This window comes from Coregonus clupeaformis, chromosome 4 (assembly GCF_020615455.1).
Source record: "Coregonus clupeaformis isolate EN_2021a chromosome 4, ASM2061545v1, whole genome shotgun sequence".
NCBI lineage: Eukaryota > Metazoa > Chordata > Actinopteri > Salmoniformes > Salmonidae > Coregonus > Coregonus clupeaformis.
The window spans coordinates 16,124,259-16,143,846 of NC_059195.1; the positions used below are offsets into that span (position 1 = coordinate 16,124,259).

General features: G+C 43.9%; 1 protein-coding gene across 1 annotated transcript in view; it reads left to right on the plus strand.

Annotated features, from left to right (window-relative positions):
* Positions 1-498: 498 nt before the first annotated feature.
* The window catches only part of LOC121552563 (obg-like ATPase 1), a 62,519-nt gene continuing 43,429 nt past the window's right edge, over positions 499-19,588 (plus strand). The window contains exons 1-4 of the mRNA XM_041865516.1: positions 499-675; positions 791-879; positions 3,533-3,676; positions 4,573-4,700. Of these exons, the coding sequence (XP_041721450.1) occupies positions 661-675; positions 791-879; positions 3,533-3,676; positions 4,573-4,700 (376 nt within the window). The 5' untranslated portion in view covers positions 499-660. The remainder of the gene's footprint in view (positions 676-790; positions 880-3,532; positions 3,677-4,572; positions 4,701-19,588) is intronic.

A 19,588-nucleotide genomic window follows, 5' to 3' on the forward strand; every position in this document is an offset into this window, starting at 1 on the left:
GGTTATAGGCCTGACTCTTGGGTAGTCTCCTGTAATAACTCCTGTAGTAACCTATATAATAATAATAATAATATGGCGCTTTTATCCAAAGCGACTTACAGTCATGCGTGCATACATTATTATTTATTTTTTTTGTGTATGGGTGGTCCTGGGGATCGAACCCACTACCTTGGCGTTACAAGCGCCGTGCTCTACCAGCTGAGCTACAGAGGACCACATGACCCATAATGGTGTGTTGTACTTTTTAAGTCAGTTGTAAGTGCATGTGTTGTAAGTCAAATGCATTGTGTCAGACGACACAGTCAGGCACATATGACAAGTATTTACATGTTCCAATGTATATGCGCCAATGTGTGCATCGATTTTCTATGACAAAATTAAGCTTAGCTCAAGTACATTAGGGCTACTAGGCCTAATAAAGTGTGTGCTAAATGTAGAAACATGGGTCAGCTAGCAAGCTACCAGTGTCATCTTACATTTTGAGCAGAATCGTGGCCTATTTTGAGAGCAAGGCGTAAGCGAGCCAGTGTTAACGTGGTCGACAGCAACGTGGTGTTAGCTAGACACCTATTAGCTTCTTGTCTCTAAAACTTACATTTATGTTTTTTCATTGTACATTAAGAGCAGTTTTAGTAGCCAGCGCAAACTGAAGAAAAGGACATGGCTCCCAAGAAGGTATGTTTTGTGTATACTACAGTCGGTCAGGCCAAAGCTGAATGTGTAGCCTATATTACATAATGCCATGAGCTCTCACTCTCTATGGACATTGACACATTGTTTTTGTTAGCAGAAGGGAGACGATGGACAGCAGCCACCACCACTGATTGGACGGTTTGGGACCTCTTTGAAAATAGGAATCGTTGGATTGCCCAATGTAGGGTATGTCTATAGTCTTTAAATGTAAACTGGAAATATACATTTTACTGCTTAGCAAACATGGACTATGCATTTTAAAGTAATTCATTATATGGCCCCCATGAGCCAGTGTAAAGGTATTCTGTTCATTCATTGACTAGGGCAGTGGTTCCCAACCTTTTTCGGTTACTGTACCACCAACTGAATTTTGCTCTACCAGGAGTACCACCTGTAGGCCAATGGTGTCATGAGTCTTCTCAAGTACCCCCTGTGGATAAGTCAAGTAGCCCCAGGGGTACTAAAAATAGCATATAGGAGTTTTACTATGACTTCGGCAGTGCATGGCCAGACAAACCAAGTCTCAGGCCCAGGGAAGGAACATTTTAAAGGCCTGGCATTGGAAATATTTTTTGTGTATACTAATTTCCTGCATTTCTACATATTTTGTCATGTGGCAGAGAGTTTATTTTGTTGTTGCAGCTTTAAAGCTATAATATCCTGCAATTAAACACATATCCTGTAATTCTACACATTTTTCCATGAGGCAGTTTTAAAGCTTAAATTACTGTGCATTTATGGGGAATAAAATAAGTATTGAGTTACAAAATGTATAATTGGTGCCAATATCCCTGTGAGCCTCCCAGGCCCATGTTGCCCATAGTTAAAGTTCCAATGCTGCCATTTTTATCTCAATATCAAATCATTTCTGGGTAACAATTAAGTACCTTACTGTGATTGTTTTAAATTAAAATGGTAAAAAAAATACAAATGTGCTAACTACCAGCGCCTTTGCTAACTACCAGCGCTTTTGCAAAGAGTTATGGGATATTTGAATCTCATTGTCTTAGCCTTTGTCATCTTCAACCTAAGTCTGAGTGGGGAGGAGAAAACTGAAAATGAGCTGTTATATGCAGAGGGGTTTGGAACTCTCTTTCTTATTGGTCTATTAACTAATTTACCACCTGGTGATGTCACCAGGCTGGCCAAAACTCCATCCAACCAAAACAGGCAGAAATTTCAGGTGGTCTTTTAAAACAGATCTTACATTAAAAGGGCATTATCATAATTTTCACAATTTCACAGTATTATTCCAACCTCATAGTGTGGAAATATATATAAAACACAGGAAAATCTAGTTTTTGACTGCACTGAGCCTTTAAAAACAAAAATTGTAGATTAATAAAATTACATTGTATTGTATTACACCCTCTAAACTTATTCCACGGATCCCTTGGCAAAAATGTGTTTAATTTGCTGTTTTTAGTAATATTAATAAAATAAAATGTAAATAAAGAAATAATAATACACTTAAAAATATATATATATTTTGAGATCTGGCCGCGGACCCCCTGCAGTAGCTACGTGGACCCCACTTTGAGAACCCCTGGACTAGTTCATTTCAGGCCACATGCCATAAGGACATGCCATAAGGCTCTCACTAGACTAGTGGACACAGGAGTATGCATGCCTTTCAATGTACATGTGAACCTAAAGGTCGCAAACCCTGCACCAGTAATGTCTGGGATTACATTTGCCAAATTTTATTAAATAATTCAGAATATCGACCGACTCTTAAGTGTAATAGATTAGAATCAACAGCCACGAAAGGCTTTTGATTGATGAGTGGGTATTACAAGATTCTACCCAGATAAAGACAAAGGATACCATGGTGTAAAATCCTAAAGCCTGCCAAGCAGCAAAAGCTCGCACACTATGATGTTTGGCTTTTTCCTGTAATTTCTACTGTACAGGGATAGAGATGGTAGCATGTGTGTCTACTGGAGATAATCTCTCCTGTATGAAACAGTAGTAGGCCTGGGGCTTCACAATGACCACTGTCCTCACCCTGCTCCCCACCCTACCTGGCAAGCACTGCTGTTCATGTTTTTGTCCACCACTGTAGGCAGAATAACACTAGTCTTCATTAACATTAAGGTCAAGTCATATAAATATTTATTTGACTAAAAACAATCCCCTTTGTCTGGGGACATGGGGAAGCGCTCCGCTAATATACTCATATACCATTGTAAATCATAGGCAGATTGTATATTTCTGAGGATGATCTCAAACATCCTTGAAATATCTATGATAACAGATGGAACAATCCTGCGATATGTGAGGAATCCATGCTTCATCACAGCAATCTCCAGGCAATTCGAGTCCTGTAGGTTTTGGCGTCTAAACAAACCAATCATTGAAATGTGGAGAGCATCAGGTGAGGGGATAAAGATAGAACCATCCGGATATTTAACTGCCTTGCCATTATTACACTTGCGTTCATTGGGTAGTCAGTGCAACCTGAAGCACTCTTGAGGTGCTTGTGCTGTAGAACAGAAATCTCTCAGTGAGTACGACATGGGGCTGTGTTTGGCTGATCCCGTTCAACAGCTCAAATCTATCAGGAACGTAATTTTCTCCTGGATTCCAACCACAATTGATCTATTATGGGATTATCTGACCTTGTAAATGGGTTTAATGTTTTTCAATCAAGCCATTTATGATTTGGAAGCTCAAATGTTCAATTATTAGATTGACCTCTTTCCCATAGTGGAGATTAAATGTTCTTCCTGCCTTGTAGGCTTTTCTGAGGACTTTGAATAAACCAGCATCATACTCTCAAGCCATCAGGATCCACAAACAGTTTCTGGGATGACCTCTCTGCTGTTTTTCTTTCTAGGAAGTCAACCTTTTTCAACGTACTGACAAAGAGTCAAGCTGCAGCTGAAAATTTCCCCTTCTGCACCATTGACCCAAATGAAAGCAGAGTGCCCATTCCAGATGAACGCTATGATTTCCTGTGCCAATTCCACAAGCCTGTCAGGTATGGGGTCTCACTGTTCACATATTATTCACACTTCAGACTTGGGCTCTCTGGCAAATATGTATAGGCCACAGCAAGTGTACACTACTGCAACATGAAAATATACAACCATTTTGCTGACATTGAGTTGCCAGTCCTTTACTATACATATAATGATAACTGCAGTTTTCCATGTTATTTGGTCTTTTAAGTAAGAGGCCATAGCATTTAAGTGTCAGTGGCTGGCTATCATATGTCATTATGAGCGAGGTAAGACCATCCTATTGGTTTAATGTGAGAGGGTCATAAATCACAGCAGTGAATCAATGTCTCTCTGTCTCTCTGGGGTTGAGGGTTTTGCGATAGCAACTGTATAACATGTTCAGCACTGAGCAATGTGAAATGATTCATGATGACTCTGCTAGGACTAATATGACATAAACTCTATCAGCCTTTAGTCACAGCTCTTGTGTCTCAAACCATATATTCCAGAGTGTAGGCACCTGATGATGAAATCAAGGTATGGCACATACCTCTGTTGTCAGTAGGAGGATGATTATGGTGTAGAACCAGTGTTGGTGTACAGGCTGCTGCTTGGTTTTATTCTCCTTTATCTGCATTGAGTGGGAGGGCTGATAGAACCATAAGCCCCTAGCACTGTCACTTAGTCAGTGATAGATAGCTAACGCCCCAGACATGATTTTGAAGACGTGTATATATTTTTCATTGAAAACAAGAACGTTTGATCACAAATAATCTCTTCTGGCAGTCTTGATTCATATGTAAAACCTGAGAAACAACTTCACTTTCCAAACTTTGGCCTTTTCTGTGTTCTGTTGGTTATATTAGACATTAAACTGAGCTATATAACCTCTGTTTCCTTTCCACTACCCTAACTCCCACTACCTGTTCTGCAGCAAGGTGCCGGCCTTCCTGAATGTGGTAGACATAGCAGGACTGGTGAAGGGAGCTCACGCTGGCCAGGGCCTGGGCAACGCCTTCCTTTCCCACATCAGTGCCTGCGATGGCATCTTCCACATGACACGTGAGTCCCACCTGTCAGGCTATAGCACACTGCATATCACTATCTAAAATGACAGGCTTTTCATCTGGGTAGAAAAGCGTCCCAATGTACATGCACTGCCCAGAATGAGTTAGTAAAGAGAACAATTACTGAAAATGTACTTCATACTTCCCTGTAATATCTTGTTGAAAGCAGTTAGCAGAGCTTTCTACTGAGGCCTATATGGTTCTGTCTGCTGGGTTCCAAGATAAACACAATATTCAGATGAAGCCAGACCCAAAACTCACATTCCTATTGGGAGTTTCTCCCTGAATTGGAATCAGAGAAAACAGAATGAAAGGGCCTGTGCCTGGTTTGGTAGACTCACTGCACACTACTCTGAGGTTGGGAAATAAAACTAGACTCAGAGGGACGTTTTTAGCGGCTTCCTGTAACCACAGATTATTGTAACTTGATCCCAAAATGCCACAGTTTGATTATGGTTGGGCACAACAAAGGTAAGTAGCCTGTATGGCAAAAATACAGTACGATTAAAGAGCAACTGAACGTAATAAGAAACTTCACCTTTTGTGGCATCGATATGAGTCAGAAAAATTTATTCTAGTGTCAAAATTGACTACAAAGTGTAAATAGGATAATTTTGGTCATAAAGTCAGTCTCGTCCAAAACTGAGATTTGCGAGATAATTAGGGAAAAAATGGTATTGTCAGCTTCCTGCCTCCTGTTTGTCTCCGGGCCTCTAGAGGTCATCTGTGTTCCCCTCTGCCTTAGTTCTTCCTCGTGTGTCCTAATTAGCTTGATCCAGGTCACCTGTGCCTTGTTTCCCCTTGTGTATTTTAGCTGTGTGTTTTCCCCTTGTTTCTCACTTGGTTATTGAGTCCTGGCTATGTGTCTCCTGCTTTGTTCCACCGTGTCTTTCCAAGTAAGGTTTTCTAAGTTATCTTTAGTTTGTTTTTTCTCCCCTCGTGGAGTTATTTTGTTTTGCCTCCTGTTTTGTTAACATACCTCTTTCTGAGAAGAACTTTTGTTGGACTATTTGTGAATGGCGAAGAACCTTTGTTTTTACATTAAATCTACTGGCCTGGAGTATTGCCTTGGGTGTTTCATTTGGGTCCTACTACACCTCCTCTGTGGCTAAGGGGTATTACCCCCAGCTCTCCACATCTGAGACCGGAGTTCTAGCACGGCTTGTGACAGAATAACCAAGTCAATCATGGACCCAGAAACACTCAGTTCCCAGGACCTGTTGGCGGTGATCACTCGACATGAGGCTTCTTTCCAGCGCCATGAAGCCGTTCTCAGCCGACAAGAGGAGCTGATGGCTAGACATTCTCAACTCCTGGCCGAAATGATGAGTTCCCTTCACCAGCTCTTTGAACGCCTCCTTGGTCCTCTCCCTTCCCCCAGGTCACCTCCCAGTGACGACAGGCCTTCTCGGTTGGCGGAGCCCCGACTACCACCTCCCAAGCCCTTTTCTGGGGATCCAAGCTCTTGCCAGGGTTTCCTCACCCAATGCTCCCTCACCTTCGAGCTCCAATCCTCAAGTTTTCCCACAGACCGTTCCAAGATTGCCTACATCATTACCCTTCTTTCAGACAAGGCGCTCGCCTGGGCCTCTGCGGTGTGGCAGTCCCAGGAGGCCTGTTGTGATTCCCACGCTGCATTTGTAGAAGAGTTCAAGCGGGTGTTCGATCATCCTGTCAGTGGGCGGGAGGCTTCCAAGCGCCTACTGTCTCTCCGTCAGGGCTCCCGAAGCACGGCAGATTTCGCCATTGATTTTCGGACCATAGCAGCAAGGAGCGGATGGAATGATGAAGCGCTGAGGGTCTGCTTTCAGGGAGGGTTATCTGAGCCCCTTCAAGATGAGTTAGCCACCCGAGAACCAGCTGGAGATCTCGAGTCCCTCATAGCCTTGGCCATCCGCCTGGACAATCGTCTAAGAGAGCGGAGAACGGCTCGCCGCCAGGTGTCTCAGTCCCAAGTTCCTCGGAGCAGCTCTGTTTCTCCTGTTTGGACTCCGTCATTCAGAGCTTCCCCGGCTCCTGAACTGCTCCAGGATTCCCCGGAGAGCATGCAGTTAGGCCGTTCCAGGCTTTCTCCCAATGAAAGGGAACGTCGCATGAGGGAGCGTCGGTGCCTCTACTGCGGGGTTGCCGGCCACTTCCGATCCACTTGCTCCCGAGCTTTCGGGAAACGCCAGTCCCCGCCCAGCTACAGGAGGGCTGTGATGGGGAGAATTAGAGCTCCTCCTACTAACGCTGTCCTGGCTATTCCAGCCACTCTGTCCTGGGAGGGCCACCAGCATCGGGTCCAGGCTATGATCGATTCCGGTGCCGCAGGTGATTTCCTGGATGTAACCTTGGCTAAGGAACTTAAGATCCCTACCCAACTACTTCCTCATCCCCAGGCAGTTACAGCCTTAGATGGCAGACCTCTGGAACCAGGAAAGGTTACAGAGGCGACTCAGTCCCTGCGACTTACCATCTCTCAACACCAGCAGGAGGAAACCTTCTATCTCATTGACTCTCCCGAGTATCCTATTATCCTGGGTCACCCTTGGCTATGCAGACATAATCCCCAGATCGACTGGCCTACTGGCACCATTCTAAGCTGGGGTCCCACTTGCCAACTCACCTGCATGCTTCAGAGTCCCTCAGCCCCTAGTACCCAGTTTCAAGAGTCTGTTGACGTCTCCCTAGTCCCCAGTGTTTACCATCGGTTCAAGGCTGTGTTCAGCAAGGCCCGGGCTACTTCCTTACCGCCTCATCGCACGTATGACTGTGCCATTGATCTACTCCCTGGGTGCTGCCCTCCTAGAGGTCGGATCTTTTCCTTGTCCTCCCCGAGCACGCAGCTATGGACACCTACATTAAGGAGTCCTTGGCAGCCGGCCTCATCCATGCCTCTACTTCCCGGCTGGGGCGGGCTTCTTTTTTGTTGAAAAGAAGGACGGGGGTCTTAGGCCTTGTATTGATTACCGGGGACTCAACAAGATCACGGTTCGGAATCGATATCCTCTTCCTCTCATGGCCACTGCTTTTGAGCTGCTTCAAGGGGCTTCCATTTTTTCTAAACTGGATCTCCGCAATGCTTACCATCTCGTGCGGATCCGGCAAGGTGACGAATGGAAGACGGCGTTCAACACGCCCACGGGGCACTATGAATATCGGGTGATGCCGTTCGGGCTCACCAATGCCCCCGCAGTATTCCAAGCCCTGATTAATGATGTTCTCCGGGATATGCTTAATCTGTTCGTCTTCGTGTACCTGGACGATATCCTCATCTTCTCGAGGTCACTGAAGGAGCATGAGGGGCATGTTAGCCGGGTTCTCCAGAGGCTCCTTGACAATCACCTCTATGTTAAACCTGAGAAGTGTGAATTTCATGTTTCTCAGACTCAGTTTCTCGGGTTTATTGTCACTCCCGGGCACCTAGAGATGGATCCCAAGAAGGTCGAAGCGGTCCGCAGCTGGCCCACACCTGCCACGGTCAAGGAGGTTCAACGGTTCATTGGCTTTTCTAACTTCTATCGGAAGTTCATCAAGAATTTCAGCTCAGTGGTAGCCCCCTTGACGACGCTTACCAAGGGAGGAGGGACCAAGGTTCACTGGGGTCCGGAAGCAGCAGGGGCCTTCGAGGATCTCAAGCGCCGCTTCACGTCTGCTCCGATTCTGGTGACTCCTGACCCAGAAAGACCTTTCGTGGTGGAGGTGGACGCCTCAGAGGTGGGGGTGGGAGCCGTCCTGTCACAGAGGGGTGAGGATGGGAGATTACACCCTTGTGCCTTCATGTCTCGCCGCCTGTCTGAGGCCGAGCGCAACTACCACGTGGGGGATCTAGAGTTGCTTGCAGTAAAACTGGCCTTGGAAGAGTGGCGCCATTGGCTTGAGGGGGCTCAGCACCCGTTCCAGGTTCTCACAGACCACAAGAACCTGGAATATCTCCAACAGGCTAAGCGGATGAACCCTCGGCAAGCACGATGGTCCCTTTTCTTTAATCGTTTCCAGTTCCTCCTGTCTTACCGACCTGGCACCAAGAACGTCAAGCCGGATGCCCTGTCTCGAGCCTATTCTCCCGAGGTACAAGAGAAGCCCTTGGCATCGATTATTCCGAGGTCTAGGATCGTCGCACCTCTTCAGTGGGAACTAGAAAGAGGGGTACGAGAAGCCCTTGTCCATGAGCCCGATCCAGGCGGTGGTCCTGCCGGTCGCCTGTACGTTCCTCTCTCTGTTCGGGCCCGCGTCTTGCAGTGGGGTCATGAGTCGCCCTTGACATGCCATCCAGGCAGTGCTCGCACACTGGAATTCCTCCGACGGCGGTTTTGGTGGCCGTCCATCAAGAAGGACGTGCAGGTCTATGTTGAGGCCTGCCCGGTGTGCAACCAGGGAAAGTCGACGCGCCAGCGACCCCAGGGACTGCTCCATCCCTTACCTATTCCTCGAAGGCCATGGTCACACCTTTCTCTGGACTTTGTTACGGGACTTCCTCCATCCCAGGGCAACACCGTCATCCTAGTGATCGTTGACCGGTTCTCTAAGGCTGCCCGGTTTATTCCTCTGCCCAAGCTGCCCTCGGCTAAGGAGACTGCTGAGCTCCTCATGAACCATGTCTTCCGGATATTTGGCATTCCCCTGGACGTGGTCTCTGACCGAGGTCCCCAATTCTCGTCCCGGTTTTGGGGGCCTTCTGCAGGCTTATTGGGGCCACAGCCAGCCTATCGTCAGGGTTCCATCCAGAGTCTAATGGCCAAACGGAACGGATTAATCAGGATCTGGAGACCACCCTGCGGTGTATGGCGGCCAGTAATCCCACGTCTTGGGCCACCTATATCATTTGGGCTGAATATGCCCACAACACCCTCCAGTCTTCAGCCACCGGATTGTCCCCCTTCGAATGCCAGTTCGGTTACAACCCTCCATTATTTCCAGAGGAAGAGGCGCAAGTTGGTGTTCCCTCGGCCCAGCGCTTTGTCCAACGCTGTAGGCGGACCTGGAAGAAGGCCAGGTGTATCCTCCTTCGGACCTCCCAGAGATACCAAAGTCAGGCTAATCGACACCGCCGGACGGCCCCTAGTTTCCGAGCTGGTCAGAGAGTTTGGTTGGCCACTAAGAACCTGCCCCTCCGGGTCGAATCCAAGAAGCTTTCCCAGAGATACATCGGCCCTTTCCGCATTGCTAGAAAGGTTAACCCTGTTTCGTATCGTTTGGTTCTGCCTCGCTCCCTTAGAGTTAACCCCACTTTCCATGTTTCACTCCTTAAACCTGTCTTGTCTTCTCCTTTTGCCCCCCACGCAGACCCCCGCCACCTCCCAGGATCATTGACGGCCAGCCAGCCTACACAGTCCGCCGGATACTGGACTCCCGGAGGGTCCAGAACTCTCTGCAGTATCTGGTGGACTGGGAGGGCTACGGGCCAGAGGAGCGCTCCTGGGTTCCAGCCAGGGACATCCTGGACCCAGGTTTGATCCGAGATTTTCGCACCCTGGGGCCGGGGTGTTCTGGAAGGAACGTCAGGAGTCGTTCCTAGAGGAGGGGGTCCTGTCAGCTTCCTGCCTCCTGTTTGTCTCCGGGCCTCTAGAGGTCATCTGTGTTCCCCTCTGCCTTAGTTCTTCCTCGTGTGTCCTAATTAGCTTGATCCAGGTCACCTGTGCCTTGTTTCCCCTAGAGTATTTTAGCTGTGTGTTTTCCCCTTGTTTCTCACTTGGTTATTGAGTCCTGGCTATGTGTCTCCTGCTTTGTTCCACCGTGTCTTTCCAAGTAAGGTTTTCTAAGTTATCTTTAGTTAGTTTTTTCTCCCCTCGTGGAGTTATTTTGTTTTGCCTCCTGTTTTGTTAACATACCTCTTTCTGAGAAGAACTTTTGTTGGACTATTTGTGAATGGCGAAGAACCTTTGTTTTTACATTAAATCTACTGGCCTGGAGTATTGCCTTGGGTGTTTCATTTGGGTCCTACTACACCTCCTCTGTGGCTAAGGGGTATTACCCCCAGCTCTCCACATCTGAGACCGGAGTTCTAGCACGGCTTGTGACAGGTATGTCATGGAATGAAGGGTACCGTAAGAGTTTTCCTCGGGCTGGGTTTATTTCAATCCTGCCCACAGCTGGCAGCACCCAAGTAATCATCAATTCAGAGCGCAGATGCATGCAAACCGATCGTAATACCCATGGTCAATTTGGTTTGACATTCGATATCCCTATGGGGGGCTGGTTAGGCACCATCAGTAAATTACACAATGTACATGGGACAATATTTTAAAATGTCAATAGCTCCAAATTTCAATGACTTAAAAACCTCAAATCAATTATAAATTGTAGAAATTAATATACAAATATTGAAAGCATTTAATCAACTAAACGGTATGAAAATAGGTTCAGCCCCCCCTTTAAGATATTGTTTTGCTGTGTTTTATCTGAAATATCCCTTAGATTATATGAGATCAATGCATAGCCATCCTGCATCACACTAAATACATTGAAAACATTAATGAGTTCCCCTCATTTTTGTGCAGATAAATTACTTTTTAGGGTTAATGAAACTGTTCTGTGAAAGCTGAAAGGCCATTTCTGTAACACAGGTACAATTCACCATTGTTGCTTTCGGTTTATCATGCCCACTAACTGCCTTTGTATTCTCAGTAAATACACAGATGTGAGTGCATCAGCAAAACAACCCCCACAAAATACTTCTCACTTGTCTAGCTCACTGTGGCAGCATAGAAATTACTTATAGGTCTCCCTCTGCCTGAAGTTCTTTTGTGCCTCCGACATCGTCTTTGTCTTACACAATTAAAGTGTTACACGCTAGAATAATTTAAATTGCTGCTACTAAAATAGAGATGGAGGCTCGTATAAAAATAGCAGAATTTGTTTACTGATTGTAAGCAGCTATTGACTTTCCCATTATGTGAAAATAGCTCTGATTAGTGACTGGGCTGTGGCAGGCAGAGAGTGGCCAAATGGACAGGGTTACAATACAAGCCATTTTCTCATATTGTTCCCAAGTCCTCTCTACAAGGAAAGTGTGTCATTTCATTTCCGAGGCCATTTTCAAATAGCCTTTCAACTGACTCCTTGTGTCGGACTGAGACTGCATGACTAGAACTACCTCAAGACTCTGATGATTATCTCAAATGTGTTGCTTATGACATTTTCATATTTTAGCACATCCATGGAACAGTTATCATACTGCCGTATGGGACAGGTATAACACTGTCGTTTGTCTTCTACATGGCTATCCTTTTCTCCTGTGATTAAGAAACCTCTCAGGAAGGGATTCGTGTTCTCTCCTCAAATATACAGAAGCATATCAAAACACAGCCTCCTTTCCTTGTAACAAACCATTGAAATATACTGTACAGTATCGAGTGGAGGCTACAGGATGACTTCCATGAAAGGGTGTGTTGGGTATGGAAGGATATCGTTTCCTTAGACAATTGGTCTGATAGGAGGTTGTCTGTTTTTGTTGATGCAATGGAGGACCACCCACTGTAGGACCAACCACAACTAAGCTATAGCAATGATTTACCCTGTAGGAAAAAGTCATGCTAGGTGAGATTTGCCTACAGAGGATATGTTGTAACCGTTAATTTTGTCAATTGTGTCTGTGAAACCGCTGTTCTTGTGAGGTTGTACTGTTTATAACAGGTATAATATTAACCTACATGTACTATATTGATGCTATATCACTACTAAAATGTGTGATATTCTGGTTAAAGGTACAGGTAGGCTTCCTGTGATGCTATGTTGTCCTCTGTCTGCGGTTGCCTCAGGGAGAAGCAGCCATGTTAATATTGGTCTTGTACACTGGTTCCAGTCTAGGGGCCAATAGAGCATTGTTACTTCAAGCCATATCTCAAAAGACACCGTTGAAAAAATATGCTTCCATTTTGCTGTACAACTCAGGTGTTTTAAAAAGCTATTTGACTTTATGTTATCAGTTAGACCTTCCCAGAGGCTTATATTTGTATCTACCTGAATGTCTACATTTTACTATGGATGCATTGACATGTACAGGTAACTGCCAAAATAATGGAAACACTTGAGTAAATGAGGGATACAAAGTATATTGAAAGCAGGTGCTTCCACACAGGTGTGGTTCCTGAGTTAATTAAGCAATTAACATCCCATCATGCTTAGGGTCATGTATAAAAATGTTGGGCAGGCCATTATTTTGGCTACCATGGCTATGCCCCCATAGTATGACAATGCCCCCATCCACAAGGCACAAGTGGTCACTGATTGGTTTGAATAGCATGAAAACGATGTAAACCATATGCAATGGCTGTCTCAGTCACCAAATCTCAACCCAATTGAACACTTACAGTTGAAGTCGGAAGTTTACATACACTTAGGTTGGAGTCATTAAAACTCGTTTTTCAACAACTCCACAAATTTCTTGTTAACAAACTATAGTTTTGACATGTCGGTTAGGACATCTACTTTGTGCATGACACAAGTAATTTTTCCAACAATTGTTTACAGACAGATTATTTCACTTATAATTCACTGTATCACAATTCCAGTGGGTCAGAAGTTTACATACACTAAGTTGATTGTGCCTTTAAACAGCTTGGAAAATTCCAGAAAATGATGTCATGGCTTTAGAAGCTTCTCATAGGCTAATTGACATCATTTGAGTCAATTGGAGGTGTACCTGTGGATGTATTTCAAGGCCTATCTTCAAACTCAGTGCCTCTTTGCTTGACATCATCGGAAAATCAAAAGAAATCAGCCAAGACCTCAGAAAAAAAATGGTAGACCTCCACAAGTCTGGTTCATCCTTGGGAGCAATTTCCAAACGCCTGAAGGTTCCACGTTCATCTGTACAAACAATAGTACGCAAGTATAAACACCATGGGACCACGCAGCCGTCATACCGCTCAGGAAGGAGACGCTTTCTGTCTCCTAGATATGAACGTACTTTGGTCCGAAAAGTGCAAATCATCCCAGAACAACAGCAAGGACCTTGTGAAGATGCTGGAGGAAACAGGTACAAAAGTATCTGTATCCACAGTAAAACGAGTCCTATATCAACATAACCTGAAAGGCCGCTCAGCAAGGAAGAAGCCACTGCTCCAAAACCGCCATAAAAAAGCCAGACTACGGTTTGCAACTGCACATGGGGACAAAGATCGTACTTTTTGGAGAAATGTCCTCTGGTCTGATGAAACAAAAATATAACTGTTTGGCCATAATGACCATCGTTATATTTGGAGGAAAAAGGGGGTTGCTTGCAAGCCGAAGAACACCATCCCAACCGTGAAACACGGGGGTGGCAGCATCATGCTGTGGGAGTGCTTTGCTGCAGGTGGGACTGGTGCACTTCACAAAATAGATGGCATCATGAGGAAGGAAAATGATGTGGATATATTGAAGCAACATCTCAAGACATCAGTCAGGAAGTTAAAGCTTGGTCGCAAATGGGTCTTCCAAATGGACAATGACCCCAAGCATACTTCCAAAGTTGTGGCAAAATGGCTTAAGGACAACAAAGTCAAGGTATTGGAGTGGCCATCACAAAGCCCTGACCTCAATCCTATAGAAAATGTGTGGGCAAAACTGAAAAAGCGTGTGCGAGCAAGGAGGCCTACAAACCTGACTCAGTTACACCAGCTCTGTCAGGAGGAATGGGCCAAAATTCACCAAACGTATTGTGGGAAGCTTGTGGAAGGCTACCCGAAACGTTTGACCCAAGTTAACCAATTTAAAGGCAATACTACCAAATACTAATTGAGTGTATGTAAACTTCTGACCCACTGGAAATGTGATGAAAGAAATAAAAGCTGAAATAAATCATTCTCTCTACTATTATTCTGACATTTCACATTCTTAAAATAAAGTGGTGATCCTAACTGACCTAAAACAGGGAATGTTTACTAGGATTAAATGTCAGGAATTGTGAAAAACTGAGTTTAAATGTATTTGGCTAAGGTGTATGTTAACTTCCGACTTCAACTGTATAGGAGATTCTGGAGCGGTGCCTGAGACAGCGATTTCCACCACCATCAACGAAACACCAAATGATATAATTTGCTCATGGAAGAATGGTGTCGCATCCCTCCAATAGAGTTCCAGACACTTATAGAATCTATGCCAAGGTGCATTGAAGCTGTTCTGGCTCGTGGTGGCCCACTGCCCTATGAAGACACTTTATGTAGGTGTTTCCTTTATTTTGGCAGTTACCTGTATTTTCAAGATGTTGTTATATGTTTTGCGTCAATTGATATGTGCTCGCTTTTTATAGTGACAGAAAAAATTAAGCAGATCCTCAAACCAAAACCAGCTCTTTTATTTCTGTGTGTAGAAAACAGGCTTTCTAAATAAGGATGAGATTATGCTGATGCTTTTACTGTCACTTTACGACTATCTGTTTTGACATACCATTGTTTTCCCTCTGTGGACTCCTTAGAGACTAAGCGGAATGTTCCACAAGTTAACCATTAAACATTGCTGGTTTTGTTTTGCAATTATAGAAATGTTTTATCTGGTGTCAGGCAGTTAGGCTGCAATATTTCAGGCACTTCTTTTATATTGCTTGATTATATGGTTGGGGTGAGCACACTTTTTCTTGTCTGGAACGGCATGTTTGTGTCTGAAAATTAGAAACGGGTTTCTCCAAACATCCTACAAAGGGCTGCTGCTCCGTGGCAGAGATAGCGCTCAGCCTAAGTGAGTGTCAATAGTGAGCTTGTTAGTACCTGTGCCTGACTGGTTGACCTGATCCTGATCAAATTAAGTGGGGGAGGTTTGGCAAATCTCAGCCATACTCTACAGGAGACCAGCCGTAAAACGGAACCTTTTTACTTTTGGTTTATTCCCAATTGCCAATATGGAAACCCTTTGTAAATGTAGGCCTACATGCTATTGTTTCCCTTGGAGACGAGGGACTAAACTACGCTAGACAATACATTTTTGACATTTTTCTCATTTAGTTTAAATGATACATTCTTGTCAGTAGTGATTTGTCCCTATATTATCAGACCTTAGAGGAAGGATGCTAGAACTTCATTGGACAGTATGGACCACTTCCTGGTTTCAGCTTCAGCTCTACAAACACTCTACTGATGATAAGAAGTAAAGCACAATTGATATCGTCTAAATTGTAATTCATCACTTTTCCAACCCAACAGCTGCATGTTGCTATATAAATCCAGTTTAATTTAACTACACTGCCTCTGTTGTTATTCCAAAGATTCTGGAAAACATTAATTTAAATCAATTTTTCCTTTAATAGTCAAACATTGTAGTTTTTAAATGTCTCTGTATCATTAACTTGTTGGCATAAAGATGTGCATGGTTATGTTCTAAATCAGAGATCATCAACTAGATTCAGCTGCGGGCCGATTTTTTTCTTGAGCGGATGGTCAAGGGCCGGAACATGATTACAAATAATTTGTAGACTGCAAGTTGACCACAATAATCCCAAACAGATTGAATATTTGACTAAAACATTATAATATCAAACCTTACTTACTTTTTTATACGATCACGTGTGTCTCTATTATGCGTGGGAATACCTGGGAACAGATATTTTATGTCCAACAATGACAATTCCCCCCAAAAAATTGGTCAGAAAACTTGGGTGGCCAAATAAACCCAACCACGGGCCAAATTCGGCCAGCGGGCCGCCAGTTGGGGAACCCTGTTCTAAAAAGTGCATCCTCCTCCGACTTCACATACCTCAGCTGTAGACTTATTGAAGCCAGGCAGTGGTCAAACAGGCTTTTCAGCCTGGCGTTGGAACTTTGAAGTCAAGTCAGACCTAGTTGCTCAATTCTCCCAGTAGTGTGCATGTTATGAATATTTTTCAACCCCTAATGGTTTAGAAAAGCCTGTATAAACAGTGGATTTGCTTTTAACGAAACCTTTCAAAAACTATTAAGTGGCATTATGGCATCCTGAAAGCTGGTTCTATTAAATGCCTTATGTTCCCAGATTTCATAAGGGAGTAGTTTGAAGGGTAAGTGCTCCCAGTGCTTCTGCAGTGACTAGAACACTGTTGGATCCTCTTCCTGAGACAGACAAACTCGTTCCTGCTCACCGACTCTCCTGAGTCTCCTGTGTCCCTCACAAGCAAGCATGCTTCCCCACATGGCCTCATTCACAGTGGTTTCATTCCAGCTATTTATTGAAGAAACAAGATGCTCACAGACTAGTCCCTAGTCGTTGCATGAGCAGGCCGAAGTCAGTATCAGAAATCTACTGCCAAAGCAGTAGTATACACTGTAGTACATTCATCCACAAGACTGGATGTGGTCAATCAATTGGAAAGCAGCAGTTTTTCTTGGCTCACACCCTTCTCATTTTAATTGAATGCCTTGAACACCTGTATACTACTGTGTTTAAACAAGGCATTCCTATACTATACCTTACATGTGGAAATATTGAGAAAGTATTGAATCGGTTACAGTCATATATAGTGTTTGCTGTCTGTAATTTGATCAATAAAAACGTTGAACTTGAAACTCTGAATTTAAGAAAATTCCAGTCAACAACCCAGGTACTGGTAGTATTTACCCATTGCATTGATTTTCTGCCAAATGATGGCAAAGGGAGTCTGGAAATGAGACTGTACGCTGGCTTTCCTGTGGAGAACCCTCTGGTGTTGGTGTGAAGGGGGATCATGTGACTCACAGAGATGCTGTAGACAGGAACCTCTGGGGATGACAACTCACCCTGTTATTTCTCTGAATGTTTTACGATATTCCCCACTTCTGACCTTTAGGCAGTACTAGTGTCTGTGTCCCCTGGGTAATGACTGCCTGACAGAATCATCCACTGGTAACATTGTAAAATACTGTTTATGATGGAAAGGAAACGACTGTGATGAAAGCATAATGAATTGACAGCACCCTGTAGTGTCCTAGTAGCTAGTCTCACTGCATTCACAAACATGACTGTTTAGTGGTTAAGCCACAAAATGCACAGACTGGAAGTGGTTGTGTTTTGTCTTTGTTTACGTTGCTGGAGAGGCACTTCATGTTGAACTCGACTCATGTTTTGTATGTATGAGCATTTGTCACGGCTTTATTGAGCAGTTATAATACAAGTTGATTTGTATTCGGTAGTCATTACAATATACTCCAAACTAATTCCAGTATTAAGAGAAATAGTAACTGAAATGGAATTGACCCCAGTCCCGTTTCCAAGTATTCTACAGATATCAAATTATTGCAACCTTTCCACAATTGCATTTAATCAGCAGAGCAATTAAATTATGGGTTAAGTTACTTCCTATTTATGTACGAGCACAATAATTTATTTTAGAAATGCAGCCCGTGTGTTGTTGTGTGTGCCCCTGCATTTATATTGTCTGTTGTTTTACAGAGTGATGTGATTTCCTAGAGACACAGAGCGGATGCACAGCATTTTGCTCTGTTTACTGGTGAAGACCAGAATCCTCCTTGTGTTTGTGGGCTGTGTTGAGATATACTGTCACACCGTTTAAAAGAGCATTTTGATTCTGCCAGAATGAATGAGTTTTTGTCAGCCTCCACTCATCGTGGGTGATTAGACTAAAACGTCTACCCATCTTGACTGGAGATCACAGCAGCTTCAGATAACATGCTTGGTGATTGAAGGTCGAAATATTTTGAATTCTAATGGCTGGATGAATTGCCTTAAATAGACTGTAGAATTTGTCTGCTTCCTTCTCCTGCCCTCCTTCTCTGTCCACTGTGAAAAGAACCATTGGGAATGGCTGGGCCCGATGATCATAGAATTATTGGATGGTGATTGTAAATCCCTCAAAGAGGAGTTGCTATGGAGATATCGTTCCAAACTGTGAAATGATTCACCTTTGAAAGGCTGGAGGGTCTGAATGCCGTACACATCATTGTTCAGGTGGCGGTTGGTTAGGAAATTGCTGGTGCCTGTGCAATCAGCACCGCTATGGTAGTTAAGGATCTAAAAAGGTTTGTTCTCTGAATGATGTGGGACAACAGTGATGTGCATATGATGGTTCCTTTCAATCAAGGCACCCTCAGACCCACTGGCTTGAAATAAATGACAGAGGGGACTTAAATGAAAAGGGAATGAACACCATTATTGTCTATCAGAGTTAATGAAAACTGGAGCCTCCCTTGTACATTAATTATTCAACTGCATAAATAACCAACTAGACTGAGAGGTTATCTTCCCAGTCAGATGTCAGCTCTTTACTTTGGTACCCATTTTCAGTGACAAAAATATTTGCTGTAAGGATACACATTTGATACATCGGTTTGGTTGGAAGTACTACAATTGGCTTGAGTTTAAATTGGAATGGAAGATACCTTATGAGGTAGCCGACTAATATTCATAGGATGAAACACTGTCATTTCGTTACAATCAATTCTGAAACGTGGGATCTTGTCGGAAAAATGAGGATGTCCTTGAAATATACAAACATACCATCTCTAATGTCTTTAAACAGTTTTTTTAAGATACAGATGCATTTTCCATTTTTGCTCTCTGTTGAGAAACTAAATAACCTAAAATAAGTGATATGAGTCCTACATGAAAGTCTGCTATCATCTTCATTTGTTTCATGATATATATAAAAAGATATTCCCAGAATCAACATAAATAATCTTGTCTGCATTGCCAGTGTTTTAATGCAGGGAACGTGGCCATAATGTGCTTTTCCTGACAGGCTCATAAAGTAGCTTTTACTGCTCTGAATACCAGGAGAATTGCAGTACTAGATTTGTATAGAACATCTTAAAAGCAGGGGCCAGGAATGCAAGCACTTCCCCCTCTCACATGTGAAAACATGCACAGGAAGTTAGCAGCCAGTGAATACTGTAATTTGACTGAATTATGTTGACCACATAGCCTCTTCAGGTAGCAACATCAGAGGAGTCAGTTTGATCAGTATTGATCTGTTTCCTGTCTCTCCTTGTCTTTGTACTTGACAGAAAAGTAATGACA